At 38.0% G+C, this 14,376-nt stretch overlaps 1 protein-coding gene across 14 annotated transcripts in view; it reads left to right on the top strand.

The window, feature by feature from the left end:
• MCTP2 (multiple C2 and transmembrane domain containing 2) overlaps nt 1-14,376 on the top strand; it is a 236,938-nt gene that overhangs the window by 90,293 nt on the left and 132,269 nt on the right. For 13 of the 14 annotated variants that reach the window (XM_021099363.1, XM_021099356.1, XM_021099361.1 and 10 more), the window contains 4 exons: nt 386-528; nt 1,294-1,370; nt 1,894-2,005; nt 5,976-6,011. In XM_021099363.1, coding sequence (XP_020955022.1) covers nt 386-528; nt 1,294-1,370; nt 1,894-2,005; nt 5,976-6,011 — 368 coding nt within the window. The remainder of the gene's footprint in view (nt 1-385; nt 529-1,293; nt 1,371-1,893; nt 2,006-5,975; nt 6,012-14,376) is intronic. The other variant, XM_021099357.1, reaches the window with a different exon arrangement.

The raw sequence follows: 14,376 nt of genomic DNA, 5'->3' as shown, positions 1-14,376 counted from the left end.
TGCCATTCTTAGGAGGGGTGGGTTTCTCCCTAGGACTCCTGACACTGTTGGCTGGTGCCACTGGATTTTATGTCTTGAATTTTCGTGAGTAGGAGAGTGATGACATACTCACAATGAAACAAAACAGCAAAAGCTCAAGGAGCCCGTTTATATTCTGCCACTAAAGGCAAAGAAGAATCGGTCATTTACCCTAAATTGTTTCATTTCTTTCCCCTCTCCACCTCGGGGGCCCTCAGTCTCTGCACAGGGAGCCATTTGTTCAGGGCGTGCTCAGTGAAAGGCTTTAAGCCTGCAGAGTGTGGAAAGAATCTTTCCTTAATGGAGGTTTTCTATGTCTGTTTTTTTGTTTTTTTTAAATCTGCTTTGCTCTTTTTTTCTTTTAAAGGCACGAGTGATCCTTATGTGAAATTTAAGCTGAATGGGAAGACTCTGTACAAAAGTAAAGTCATATACAAGAACTTGAATCCAGTTTGGGATGAGATAGTTGTATTGCCAATCCAAAGCCTTGATCAAAAGCTCCGTGTAAAGGTAATCACAGATGACTTTCCAATCTGCTCTTTAATTAAAAGCATTTATTTCTCAGTAGTCTTTGCCCTCTTAGAAGTCAGCTTCCCCCAAATCATTCTTTTATCATTCCTAAGCATTAGTTAAAAAATACAAGTATGGAAGGGATTCTTTATACCCTTTGTCAAAACTGTTGTATTTCTCTCAGATCAATTGGAGTGAAAATAATATCTCCATTGATTGTATTTAAACTTACTGAATGTGGAAGAATTATTACTGCCTGTGCAGTGGTGACAAGGACTAAAGTCTTTCTCATTAGGAATAACTTTATATTTAATAGAGCTTTAAGCTACTGGGTTGTAAGCATCAATTGCTCTAACATCTGGGTTAAAACTGTATGAATTGAGTGCAAGATGGAATTGCTATAGAATATTTAGCAAATTTCTATTGAATTGGCAGATTTATTCATGGTGGAAAATACTAAATTTTAATGAGGGATCATTTAAACTGTAGGGAGAGTGGTCCATTGTGCATAACATTTTAATGCATACGAATACTGCCTTAAAAGTATTTTTTGTTGTTTTGCCCATGGTAAGGAAGATGCACAGGATTGAAGAATTTTTTTCTCTCTGTTGGCTTGGCTAAATACTTTAACTGCACTGTGCAAATTATTTTTAGATCTAGAAGACTGAATTCAAAATTCTCAGCATCTTGCATTTATCCATAACTTGCTAAACTCCATTGGTTTCCCATATTAATGTGTGTTACTGGCTTCTTCCCTCTTCATAGGTGTATGATAGAGATTTAACTACATCTGATTTCATGGGTTCTGCATTTGTCATTCTGAGCGATCTTGAACTTAACAGGTATGGCGATTTTACCTTCAGCTGTTATTAGTGAATTTTAGAGGGAACTCAAGATGATCAAATGACAAACTAAAATCTGAATAAATGAAATAGTGCTTTAAAATGTAAGTTTTTCTATGAATTTTGCTTTTTAGCTCCCAACCATATATTGGTCACTTATTTAAATCGTCTATAGCATATTCTAAAATGTGTATTAGATTTTGTACTTTGATTTGTTAATATTTAGGTTCATTGACCGACTTAACTTTAAAATTAAAATGAGTACTGACATTTTATTTGGGCAGTAGGGGAGAAGAATCAGTTGACTAACTGTTGAATCAGGCAGTGCCAAACAGTTTCTCTACCCTAAAGGTGGTTGGTTTATTTTTGCTGAAGTTGGTGCTTTTTTTTTTTTTTTTTTTTTAATTTGTGTCTCATCCTTATTCAGAGGTAGGAAATTTGTTACCATAAGCTCCTAAGGTGTTATAAGGCTATAAAGTACTGCCAATAAGGGCTAACATCATTTGTTGCTTTTTGCTTGTAGAACGACTGAACACATTTTAAAATTGGAAGATCCAAACAGTTTAGAAGATGACATGGGAGTGATTATATTAAATCTGAACCTAGTAGTAAAACAGGGTGATTTCAAGAGACATGTGAGTGTGACCCTTTTGTTCTTTTAAAAATTCTTCATTTCAATTTTTCTTTGATAATTGGGTTACCAGATGACTGACATTTTTGTAATTATTTGGAGAGGGGGAAATTTGTATAGAGACTTAAAGTATATATCTTGGATGATATACAGCCTTTCTTTTGGAAATCTGGAAAGAAAATCTATGAAGAAATCTCTATTTTGACTAAGGTTGGAAATACTATTGCTGTTATTAAATGGATATGTTGCTTATGGTTTGCTTGTAACATATCCAAAGTATACTTTAACCAAGTGTTAAAGTTACCATTTACAAATTTCTTAGGTTCTAGATGACTTAGGTATTGTGCAGTTATGAAAAGCAGTTCCCAAGATTTAATCATTGCATCTTAAATTAAGGTGATCAAGTACACATTTGAAGAATGTCTATTTCATCTTCTTCCTTTTTCTTTCAGCTACCAAATTTTCTGTTAAGATTCCTTCTGGGAAGATATACATTTTAATAGTCTCTGGTCTCTTACATGGAAATTTCTAGTTAACGCTCTGCCTTTTGAAGATCAAAAAAAATCATTGGATTTTGTGACAATATGCTTGGAATTCTGTTTTAGCCAATATGTGGATGACAGATCATAATCTTATTTTGTGTTCTGGGATTATACCTTATAATTCTGAGAATTAAAATGAAAACAAAAATATCTTTGTAATTTACTTAAAAGGTATTTTAAAAGCCAGCTAAAAACAGCTACTTAAAAAGGACTAAGATGTTAAAATTTAAGCATGTTTAGAATCTGGTATGAAAATCTGAAGCCTGTTATAAATTAATCCTCCAGTAATACCTCTTGAATCGAGTCACTGGGGTCAATGTGGAGAATATTCTTCATTTTGACATCACCTTTGCTGTTAGTTGTAATTTATTTTCATGATGAAAATCATGAGTGATTTACTAGAAAATTCAGTGAAGAGAGCTTAAAGGAGTAAAACAAAACAAAACAAAACAACAACAAAAAAAAACTGCACAGTGACTGTTCAGCTGTCAGAGGGTCAATGAAATAGTTGCTATTTTTAATTTGACTATTTTACTTAGCATTTACTTGACAATAACTGGTGGGAGGGGAATCCATTTATTAATTGTTAAAGAAGTGGCACTGTTAAAACTTGAGGACTCAATGACACTGATACTTTGGTGTTAAAATGACTTAAATTGATGTTGGGGAAAAATGCTTTTTTCTATGCAACATAATGAAGGAGGGATTTCCTTTAGCTCCCCTTAGCTTTACAGGTATTGTCATTGGATTCAGTGTCAGTGCATCCAGTAGGTAACGGTTCCTTGAGCTGGATGCCAGATTAAGGTGACATGCCATGTAAATGAGGATGATTTGCCACATGGTTGTGCAATTGCCAGCTGATACGTCCAGAAAATTTTTTACATATCTAAGTTGGATAGTGACCTCATAAAAATAGCTGTGCATATTTCAGCTGCATAATAGCTGCATATTTATTCCACTTGTGGATTTTTTCTGTAGTGTATTGGATTGTATTTAGCAGTAATACTGGCATTTAAAATATATTTAAATATTGCCAAAGTTTGGAGTTTTGAAGTAGAGCCATTTCAATTTAAATTTATTTCAAATTGCAGAGCAATTAATATTCAATATAGCTTGAGTTTGTTTTTGGAAAACATCTCAAAGAATATCTTATTTAGTTTGGCCCTTCTTTCCTTTGAGTCCTTCACCTCCTGTTTTTGAGAGTTTGTCGGATTGTATATGTTATCTACCTGCTTGTGCAATTTCTCATTTTCTTTGTTCTTTGCTTCTCTGGCAGGGGTTAGTACAATGTATGTATTATATGTATATTTTATGGGGTATTACAGAAAACCCTGCCTGCTCTCATTTTTTTCTGATGGGTAGTATTATTTTTCTGTTTATATTCTTGATGTAAGTGTACCTGAGCAAGGAATAACTTATCCTGGGCCAAGTATGATTATTCAACTTAGAGTGCATATTGGAGGCCCTTTGGTAGAGTACATATCAGAAAAGGCTTGCTCTTTTCATTGAGCATAAGTTAGTATTTAAAAATATTCTTATATTGGGTTTTTAAATGGGGATAACTAACACAAGAGACGGAGATTATTTGTGGGTAATTTGTTTGTAAATTTTCATTTTAATTTAAAGCTGGATGGAGAGATTTCAATTTCAGTTTTCAGTTTTGTGCCCATATTTCTTCCTGTCATCATTGAGGCAGTCTCTGTTGCTTTAGAGCCAAAGTAATAAAAATCTTAACATGTGCACACTATCTGTGAATTGACCAGGATGTCCAGAGCTTTAAGTGCATGTGGCCATGGTTTGGTTAGAAGGACATGCACTGGCTGGAAGCCTGAAGAAGCTACTTTCTCTTGCTCTCTCTCTCTCTTTTTTTTTAAACAAAAATGGGATCATGATTAGAATTGTGGGCTTTGTCATCGGACTATCTGGATTTGAATCACAACTCCACGACTTTTTAGTTTTGAGACGTGAAATAATGAGGTCAGATTCACAGAATTATTAAACCTCTCTCAGCTGCAGTTTCCTCATATGGGAAATGGGGATTAGAAAATTTTTTTGAAAATGATGATCTATTTTATAGGTTTGTGACGATCAAGGTGATCAGATACATTGCCTAGCATAGAGTAGACACTTGATATATCGTAGCTCTTCATATTGTAGTAAGCAGGCAGTAATACTCATTTGCCATTCATTTGCTTATCTTCTTTTTTTTTTTAATCTTTGGTGGCTATTATAAAAATCAAATGAGTTCTATTTCAAAAGACTATTTAGGAATAGCCATGGGTACCTAAGAGATGGTGATTAAGTTTGTTTGTTGGCTTGGGTGAAAATATTTGTCAGTATGCTGTTGAGAAAATACAGAAAGAACTGATTTTAATCCCCACATTGTAGTATCTATAACTCTGTGTCACGTGCTGAGTGTTGAGCTCACAGTTTCACCAAGGGAAGTGTTTTTTATGAAAAATATTTTCAAGTCATTTCTGTACCAAAGTTTCTAGTTGCTGGTCCCTAGGATGTCTGTGGATTTATCCCCAAAGATGATTTATTTTCTGATTTCTAATTTATCAGGGAGATGCATTGGCAAAGTGGATAGGTCATTTGCCTAAAGGTATTTTTTCCTTAAGCATAATAATGTGGCCCGCTCAATTAGATTCATAATTGAGTTGTAATCTCCTAAATTTATCCAAGTTTTAACATCCAGTTAGCTGGTTAACCAGCCACAGTAGAGCTTCATAGTACTGGATGGTGACAGGAGTAATGAGAGGATTGTGTTAGGAGAGAATTTTAATTGTAGACGAAATTCAGTGGCCTGAGCATGACAAATGAGAGATCAAAAGGGAACAGTGGTGAAGTTACTTGCTGTTCAGAAAAATTTTTTCTTCCCTCCCTGACTGCTCTGTTAGCCTATTTTTCTTAATTGTGCAGGAATGACTGATTGTTTTTCCTCTTATTTTGAATATGAGATTTAATCAGCAGAGGAAGATGAAATTATTTTTTTTCTAGTGTCCCAAATGGTGGAAACCTAAATAAGAACAAATTTGTCCATGAATTTCTTAAACATTTTTGTAATGCTATCTGAGTATTTCAGGTAGGAGAAGTCTGCCCTTCCACTTTGCTTTTAGAGATGAAATTATGGTGTCTTCAGGCAAATAGAAACATAAATGCACTTCTAAGGACAGAGCAGTATTCCTATGTCCTAGTGTTTTCATTGTTGTGAGAAAATATTGCAACATAACCACAGAAATGTGATTTTCTTAGGTTTCTAACTATTTTTTGCTCAAATGTGTTTTCTCTATAACCTCAAAACTTGGGTGTCAGTTGTTTGAATGTATCCTGAACCATCTAACCAGCATAATAACATAATCATGTTGTTAACGGCTCTATTTCTTTCTTTTATTTGGCCATTTTTCACCATTCAATGGACCTAATCCTTAGCGTTGGTCAAATCGGAAGCGGTTAAGTGCCAGCAAGGTAAATATAGCTATTTTTTTTTTCTTTCCATCATTCAGTAAAAAGTTCCATCTTTGTAGCAAAGACAAATGTATATATGATTGATATTATCCAACCTTTAGATGTAACAGCTTTCTTTTCCTTTTACTGCTGATATAAATAAAAAGAAAACAACCTCCCTTTTAAAATTCCATTTAATAAGGGCATCGCCAGATGTTTGAACTTACACTTGTTTTCGTGGTGACATTTTATATGTACTGGCCATGTTAGAATGTTACACTTCATTAACCTTGAATTATTTGGAGTTGTACTGCAGTTAGATTTAGTCCTTTAGGAAGTTACTTCCCATTAGGTGGAAACTGGCTTTGGTGTTATGGGGGCAATGAAAAGATTAATTGAGAGGAATATGTGGTATATTTTATCAATCTTTTTTATATTACTTTAATTTGACCATTTATTTTTCGGTGAGAGTGTCTTTAAAGATTTATCCATGAAATACCGGTGATTTTTTTTTTTTTTAACATTGTTAGTATCTTTTAAAGCAATTATAAACTTCTTTGCAATCTGTAAAAAGTATAGGTGTACCGAGATAGGAATGCATCTGTAATTTATCGGGTTATTTGGTCAGCACATTGTAACTTAAGTGATTAAGTGCCAAAATTAATGTAAATGTAAACAGAACCCCTCCCAAAATCGTTCTAACTTAATTCAGCAGCTCAGCTACTTTTAAAAGAGGAATCACGGACTTGGACGTGGCCGTGATGTGTTGTGTTTGAGGAGAGGGTACGTGGGCCGTCTCTGTATATGCATTTATTTACAAACACACACACCACAAGTACACAGATATGTACCAGCTCCCATTTCTAACCCCACTGCACTTCAGTGGCTTACTTTGCTGTAAAATACGGGGATTGAGACAAAGATTTTTGAGTTTGTAAGAGTGCGCGTATGTGAAATAGTGAGAGAGAATTGGAATCTGACTAGCGCTGGTCATTTAGGAAGAAAGGCAAACTTTCTAAACCTTGCTTTTTAAAACCCAAAGGAATCAAAGTTTTGACTCTTCTATCTTAAGAACTTAAGAACTTTCAAATACGTAGGCTAAGGTTTTTTTGTTTGTTTTTTACATCCTCCTAGTTCGCTAAGTTTCCCAGACTCTGCTTCTTTTTAGAAAGAAAATTAAGAGACAATAAATAATCATGTGAAACTGTCTCAAAAATTCCTCCAACTTTTGTCTTATTCCTTTATAGTCACTAGAGGGTAGAAGAACATCATTTCTGTCCACAGAAGGGAGCCTGGCTCCCCCTCTCCCGTATTAAGAGTTTCTGTAACCAGCCGGAGCAGTAAAGTTTCCCAGCATGCCCCGGCGAAGCCTGACAAAGCAGTATTTTCTCATTTATTGATTCTGCTGCTGCACTAAAACACTGGTACTGTACATCAATAACCATCTTTAGTTAGGGAGCTCCGGCCCGTGGAAGAGCGCTGGCAGTTTGTGGAAGACCATAAAGGCTAGAAAGAAAAATTGTGAGCTTGGGGAATATTGGAGTCCAGGGAGCACAGGAAAGGTTAGGAAGAACGGCCAAAGGAATGAAGAGGGGGAGAAAAAATGTTGACGGCCGGGATAAAGATATCAAAAATATGAAAGGAACAGAGGATCCTGGAGAGCAGTATTTATATCTGTATTGCAGAGTTGTGTCTTACCACTGAGCTGCTGTCTTCTTTTTCCCCCCTCATTGCAGTTTCTAGAATTTTGACTTCAGTGCACTGAAGAAGACTTAACAAATGCCCAAACCTAGCCCAGGGTTTAATGACGTGTAGATGAATAGAGCTCATTGAAAGCTACTCATGATCTGATAGGAGAGGTGCACTGTATATATTGGTGAAGAATTTCACTTGTTAGGTTGACATTTTGCTACTTAGAGTTTGCCGTTTTAGAGAGAAGAGTGAGATAGCATCTCATTTAGCTTATGAAAATGAGTCACGTGGAAAATCTATAGATGCTGTGATTAACCCTCTGTAAAAGTGGTTAAAATACCCTGGTCAACCTAGCTTGGTGTTTTTAAACTATAAGCCTCTTTTTTTTTTTTTTTTTTTAGGACTTCCATATTGTATTTAAAAATTAGGTAACAGAGTTTGACATAAAGAAGATTACTTACTATGAGTATCTAAAATTTTACTAGTCCTAAGTGATGTATAACCTATTAAATGTCATTGAGTCTTTCACCTCAATCTTACTCTTATAATAACTTTACTTAAATAATTGCTTTTTAAACCCATAAGTTTATAATTTTGTATCATCCAAAGACTATGACAGAATCTTTGTGGATTGTCTTTTGAGGCATTTCCTTGGTTTTAATACTGACTTGATTTTTAATACAGTAAATGCATAAAGATTGCCTTTAAAAATAGGTTTAGGTTACATCCAAAAGCCTTTGTTTACCCTCCGATGAGCATTCAAAGGAGAGAATTGAAAATTTGATTTAAAGGGGCTGAATTAGATAACTAATTCTTTTTAGATATTTACTATACATAATCTTTTCTGTGAATTAATCTTTTTCCAAACCTTTCTTCTCTCTAATGTATGTAACAGTGACAGAGATAGAAAACTATCAGCAGTTATTTTTCTTACATCAAATAGTCTAATGGGATGAAAGCACAGTGATTGAAAAAAAATGGAATTGATGGGTCACTGATTGTATTCAGCAGTCTGCATACACACACACACACACACACACACACACACGTCCCAGCCCTTTCACTTTGGACTGCTTTGTCGCTGACCACAGAGCCCTTTTAGTTATGATTTTCTTTATTTTAGATAATTTGCATTGAGATAAATGTCTGTTCTAACATGGCCCCTCTTTTGACCCATTGTTTTATGCAGTTACATGTCAATCATTTAAGGTAAGAGACATCCCTATACTAGTGCAACATTTTGTTCGTATAAATTAGTTGACCAGTGGTGCCATTGTTTGGTGTGTTTGGCTTCGTATTTGTTCTTCTCTGTAATCACAGAGGCTGATCATCACAGGATACATTTTCTAGGTCCCCCTCACAGGTGGCCTCTGACTGGCTGGGCACAATGAGAGGCATTGGCAGGATACTACAGGGTGGGGAAGAGAGAAGTTTCTCCCCTTTCCCGGTTTCCCGTGATGTCTCAGACATGGGGGCCTTTTGCATTTTCCATTAACCAGAACTGCTCTGGTTTCAGCTTCCACCAGGTGACCGTGACCGACCCTAACATTTACTCATTTTCTCTCTCGAGCCCAGGGGTCATTGAACTTCAGCCTAAGTGCAAAATCTAGCCCAGCGTCTGCTTTTGAAAATAAAGTTTTATTGGAAAGCTTTGCCTCTGGCTGACTTGGCAGAGTTGAGTACTTGGGCCAGAGCCTAATCCTTACTACCCGGAACTTAACAGCAAGTTTCCTCCCTCTGCTCCTAGGAGTGCTGGCTGCTTCCTTCTGTCACTGACTTTAGGTTTTCTCAGTTTAGTCTGTGGGGCGTCTCAGCTTTCTTATCACCTATTCTCTGTGTTGTATTCTCTGTGTTTTCAATACCTGCTGAATAGCTTAACCCTAGTGCTTCTACTGTCTGGTTATGACGTTGAGGTGAGTATTACCCTGGGGAGAATGACTTCTAGAGGCTTTCTTCATGTCTGGGGGCCTCAGTCGTGCTTGGGTAAGACCACAAATCTGTTGGATCTCTCAAACCTTGTGTGTGCTCCAGCCTGGAAGAACAGAGTCACTGCCTTCCATAAGCTTTTCATCAATCTCTCCTCTCAGGAACATTAGAGTCCATTTTGCCCTAAAACCTCTCACTGAGCATACACTGCATTGGCAGGAATACTGTCCTGGGAATTCAGAGATGAATTGAACTTGGCCATCAGAAGAACAGAGGGAATACTAGGAGAGGTGAGAGTCAAGAGGTGGGGTATTAAGAGATTAGACCCTTATCTTGACTTTGCAGTTGGGTGGGGTGGGTTGAAGGCTGAAGACAGGGAAAGCTTTCAGAGAAAGGAGACTGGGATGAAGCTCACCAGATGAGGAGGAGGATGTAAATGGAGACAGGACCTTTCTAAGATAATGGCATGCAAGCGCTTACAAACCTTTGATAACAGCTCCACCGTGGAGCCCTTGGAACAGCAGCATCAGCATCACCAGGAAACTGCTTGCAATGCGGATGTTGGGCCCCAATTCAGACCTCTTACATCAGGAGATCTGGAGATGGGCCCTGCAATCTTTGCAGATCGTCCAGGTGATTCCATCTTCATGTTCTTAAGCATGGGGTGGACTAGCGGATGACTGGAATGCTAGGAAATGTTGGCGGCAAAGCCAGAAATGTAAGAAGGCCAGACCCTGTAGAGCAGTAGGAGTACTGCTCAATCCTAGGTTTGGCTAGGATTAGGGTGAGGCAAGCGAGGTGCCCAGGGTATAAAATGTGAGAAGGTATTCAGGCTCAGGGGCCAGCCCTGCCCTTGCAGAAGCCTGAGAGCTTGAGAGCACCTCCTTACATTTTTCACCCCAAATGCCTCACTTGCTTCACTCTAGCCCCAGTCCTGGATGGCGGTGCCCTCGATGTGCTTTTTTTTTTTTTTTTTTTTTTTTTCTTTTTGCCTCTTCTTGGGCCGCTCCTGTGGCATATGGAGTTCCCAAGCTAGGGGTCTAATTGGAGCCATAGCCACTGGCCTACACCAGAGCCACAGCAACTCGGGATCCGAGCCACGTCTGCACCCACGCCACAGCTCACGGCAAAGCCAGGTCCTTAACCGACTGAGCGAGGCCAGGGAATGAACTGGCAACTTCATGGTTCCTAGTCAGATTCGTTAACCACTGTGCCACAACGGGAACTCCTCGACGTGCTTTTACGTGAAGGAAATACGTAGAAATAGGGAACATAGACATGAAGGCCAGCAGCATGACACACGTGAATCAAGAAATACTCGATGATGAATTTTATCGCATATGAGTCCAGCAGTTAATGTTGAGGTTCCTAGAGGTCAGGGCAAAAGGGAAACTCTTGTTGAATCACGTGACTTTCATTTTTTCCCTCTGAGTCCTAAACCCTGAGGGTCATTAAGTATTTATAGACTGTCTCAATTTTTTAAACTTTTTAATCTGATTTTTATCATTATGTTCAAAAATTGAGCAAGGATATTCCTTCATAATTAAAAAATTATTTAATATAATCCTTTCATAGTTAATGTCTTTGTACACAAGGATTATTCATGTCCTTGGGACTGTGATGTAGTTTTTATCTACAAATATAAATCTCATCTTCCACGTCCACGGCCCTGTGGGAAATGTAAAAGGCTTGCTTTCCATCCTATGCAAAGATTTTGTGTAGTTCTAGGAGAATTTATGCCTACAGGGTTCTCTTCAGATGATATAAAGCTGCCGAGTAGGAGCTCTCTGGAAGCCTGTTGCATGAAGGTATGGATCTTCTCATGTCATGCTATAAAAGCTGTTGACAATGAGCAGTGGTTTTACATGTTGAAAAGGCTTGAAAGGAATATTTCAGGGAAACCTTTTAGACTGGATGTTCTCCGTTAGTTTTCTGAGCATTGCCGACACACTTGGAGTCATGCTTTCCTATTCATTTTGCTTACGAAGTTCATTTTGCTTCATGCATTTGTCTCCATTGACCACATGCTTTCTCGCAATGACTCAGGAAAGTAATTAATAAAAGCCGAAGTATGATGCATTGGCCACATTGGAACACATATTTTTAAACTTCCGTCACTGAGATGATCTACAAAAGTACCCATACATGATTCTGTACCAATAGGTAGACCTACTACAAAAATGTAAAAATCTTTTCTCAGTGTCCCTCGTTATTTTTAATGTTTTGGCGGGTTTTTTTTTTTTTTTTTTTTTTTTCTCCTCAAGGCGTTCTTTGAATCATTACCCCGTGGTATTGATCAGCATAGTCAGTCCTGGACCATGGATCGAAACTTGGAGTTTGGTGGCTACGGGCCCTGGCTTCTTTACTGCTGACTTCCTGCTCTTCTTCCTGCCTCGGGACTGACAGGAGGCACCCTGCTGTCATACCCATCTTCCCGGGGATTCCTTTGCAGCCACACTGAGGAATCTGGATGCCAGATTCCACATTGCCATCTTCACAGCATGCCGCTTGGCTAAGATCCTCAAATAATGCATGTCACCAAGCTGTGATCTGCTTTTTATGTCCCAAGGAGGAAAATCTATTCACTGTTTTGAGAGTCTATTCCAGATCAAAACTCCCGGGAAATCTCCACCTGTTGGAAGTGAGCAGAGGCACCAGACCCCATGCTTTGGGTCTCCCTCCTTCTTTCCTATGAAAATTTTCCTGACCCACCAGTAAATTGTTTTATAATTAGTTTAATTTTTGCAAAAGTCACTATGTTTCCAAGTCAGAGGTCGCCTTGTTTGCACTAGTCTCACTAACCTGTGTGTTTCAGAAGAAAGCTGCTCTTTCTGTTTAGAAGAATGGATGTGGATTTCGTGGGGTGGGGGCTGAGGAGGAGAGCCTATGAATGAATGGACATAGAAATAGTAAAAGGTTCTGATCCTTTGGGAGGAAGGAGAAAAATAACAAAATCCCGATGTACTATATTTTACCTGTTATGTCTGCTGAGAAATTAGGGTCGGACCCAGAAGCTTTGCTCTATCTCCGGGTGTCTGTTTCAGCTGAGGTGGGGTGGGTTTCTCCTTTGATGGGTCATTTCCTTCTCTCCTTTCACATTCCAAGCTGTATTAAGATGACAAATTTCGCTTATAGGCTCTGGCACAGACATGAACCCCTGAGCTATTGAGCTAACAGAGTGAGTGCAGAGGAGTCGATTTATGGTGGGGAGAAAGGGAGTGTTTGAAGAGGACAAAAGATTTGGAGAGCAGAGCTCTGCATCAGAGCACAGGATGGCCCAGGCGCCGCCCCCAACCACAGATCCTACTCTTACGCCTCATCACAAGTCTCCAGGGTGGAAGAGAAACGTGAGAGAAATTAAGGAACATCTTTAACGCTTATATACATATCCTAGACTGCATCGCTCCTAGATGAAACTTTATTCGGCATAACCTCATAGTGGGCTTTGCAGAAACATTTAGGGCGAAATAAGTAGAATAAAGGTCCTGTGTTCTTTCTCTCTGTGAACTGGGCAATAAATACTTCTCTTTTCCTACCCTGACTTTAGTAAGAGAGAAAAAAAAAAATCTTGGACAGCAAAGAGCAAGTCCATCACATCAACATGACTGCGTTAAATACTAAAATGTTCAAAGTCTGACTGAGATAGATAAAGGCTTTGATGGAAAGTGGATATTTCCCAGGGACATTACAAGCAATAATCCAGATGTTATGGTGTAATGCAACGAGTGTCCATGGACGGTCAGGAGCTCCAGCCAAGCTGTGCCTGATGTAGGCCTTAGCCTTGCCCTCCCATGCTGTTCCGCCATATGGAACCTATCTCTGGGCCCCTTAATAACCAGCTTTGGATTCCATTTTCACAGAGCTCATAGAGCTAAGTGGGGCTGTTTTATGGACAAGTTAGATAGAAGCCTTTCCAAGATAAACATCCAATTTGAAATTAGGACATACCAAGCCACAAAATTATTTTAGGGCATATTTCATGGACGCACTGCCATTTTTCTTAGGCAATTGCCAGACTGTAGGATGCCCTTTGATCCCTTGTGGACATTACTCCCTTCTTTATAAAAAGGATTTTGAAATAGTTGCAGTGTTTAGGGAGGAATATATGTCGAAACTTTGAAGCATAGCCATGGGACGGGTCATGCTTTAGCTTGTTGGTTGGCAAGTCAAACTTGAAGAAGAAAAAAAACAAAAAAAGAAATCGCAGCAGGATATATGAATCAAAATCTCATTTTCTTTTTAAAGATAGACATTTTCAGCCCATGTACTTAATAAGCTAGAGAATGTATTAAATGTATCTACATCTTTATGCACACATATAGATTATAAATACAACTCATATATATTTATATATGTTCCTGTCTCTGTATTGTGCTGATGTGAATTGTTTTTAGCAAATTTAAAATCACATAACTTTATTTCATAAACCTTCCTTATCAAATATATTCTACCCACAACCCAACTGCAAATAGAAGTTAGTGAAAGGATCATTCATGCTTTCCAAAGAGAGTTTTTTTCCCCTTTTTTAAAATTAATTTTATTTTCCCATCTCCCTTTCCTGTTATTTCTCAGCACCTCTAAACCCCTGTGTGTGTCTGTGTAGTGTGCACGTGTGTGTGTGCACACACACGCTCATTTCGATTTCAAAAGAAAAGCAATACTGATGTGAAGTTGGGAGTGTAGATTTCCTTACGTGTACATTGTTTAAGGAAGTTATAAAATGATCAACCAAGTGCTTGGCATTGTTGCATCATTTATTAAGAGTGGC

The sequence above is a fragment of the Sus scrofa genome, chromosome 7 (assembly GCF_000003025.6).
Source record: "Sus scrofa isolate TJ Tabasco breed Duroc chromosome 7, Sscrofa11.1, whole genome shotgun sequence".
NCBI lineage: Eukaryota > Metazoa > Chordata > Mammalia > Artiodactyla > Suidae > Sus > Sus scrofa.
This window is presented reverse-complemented; position numbering and strand designations above follow the sequence as displayed.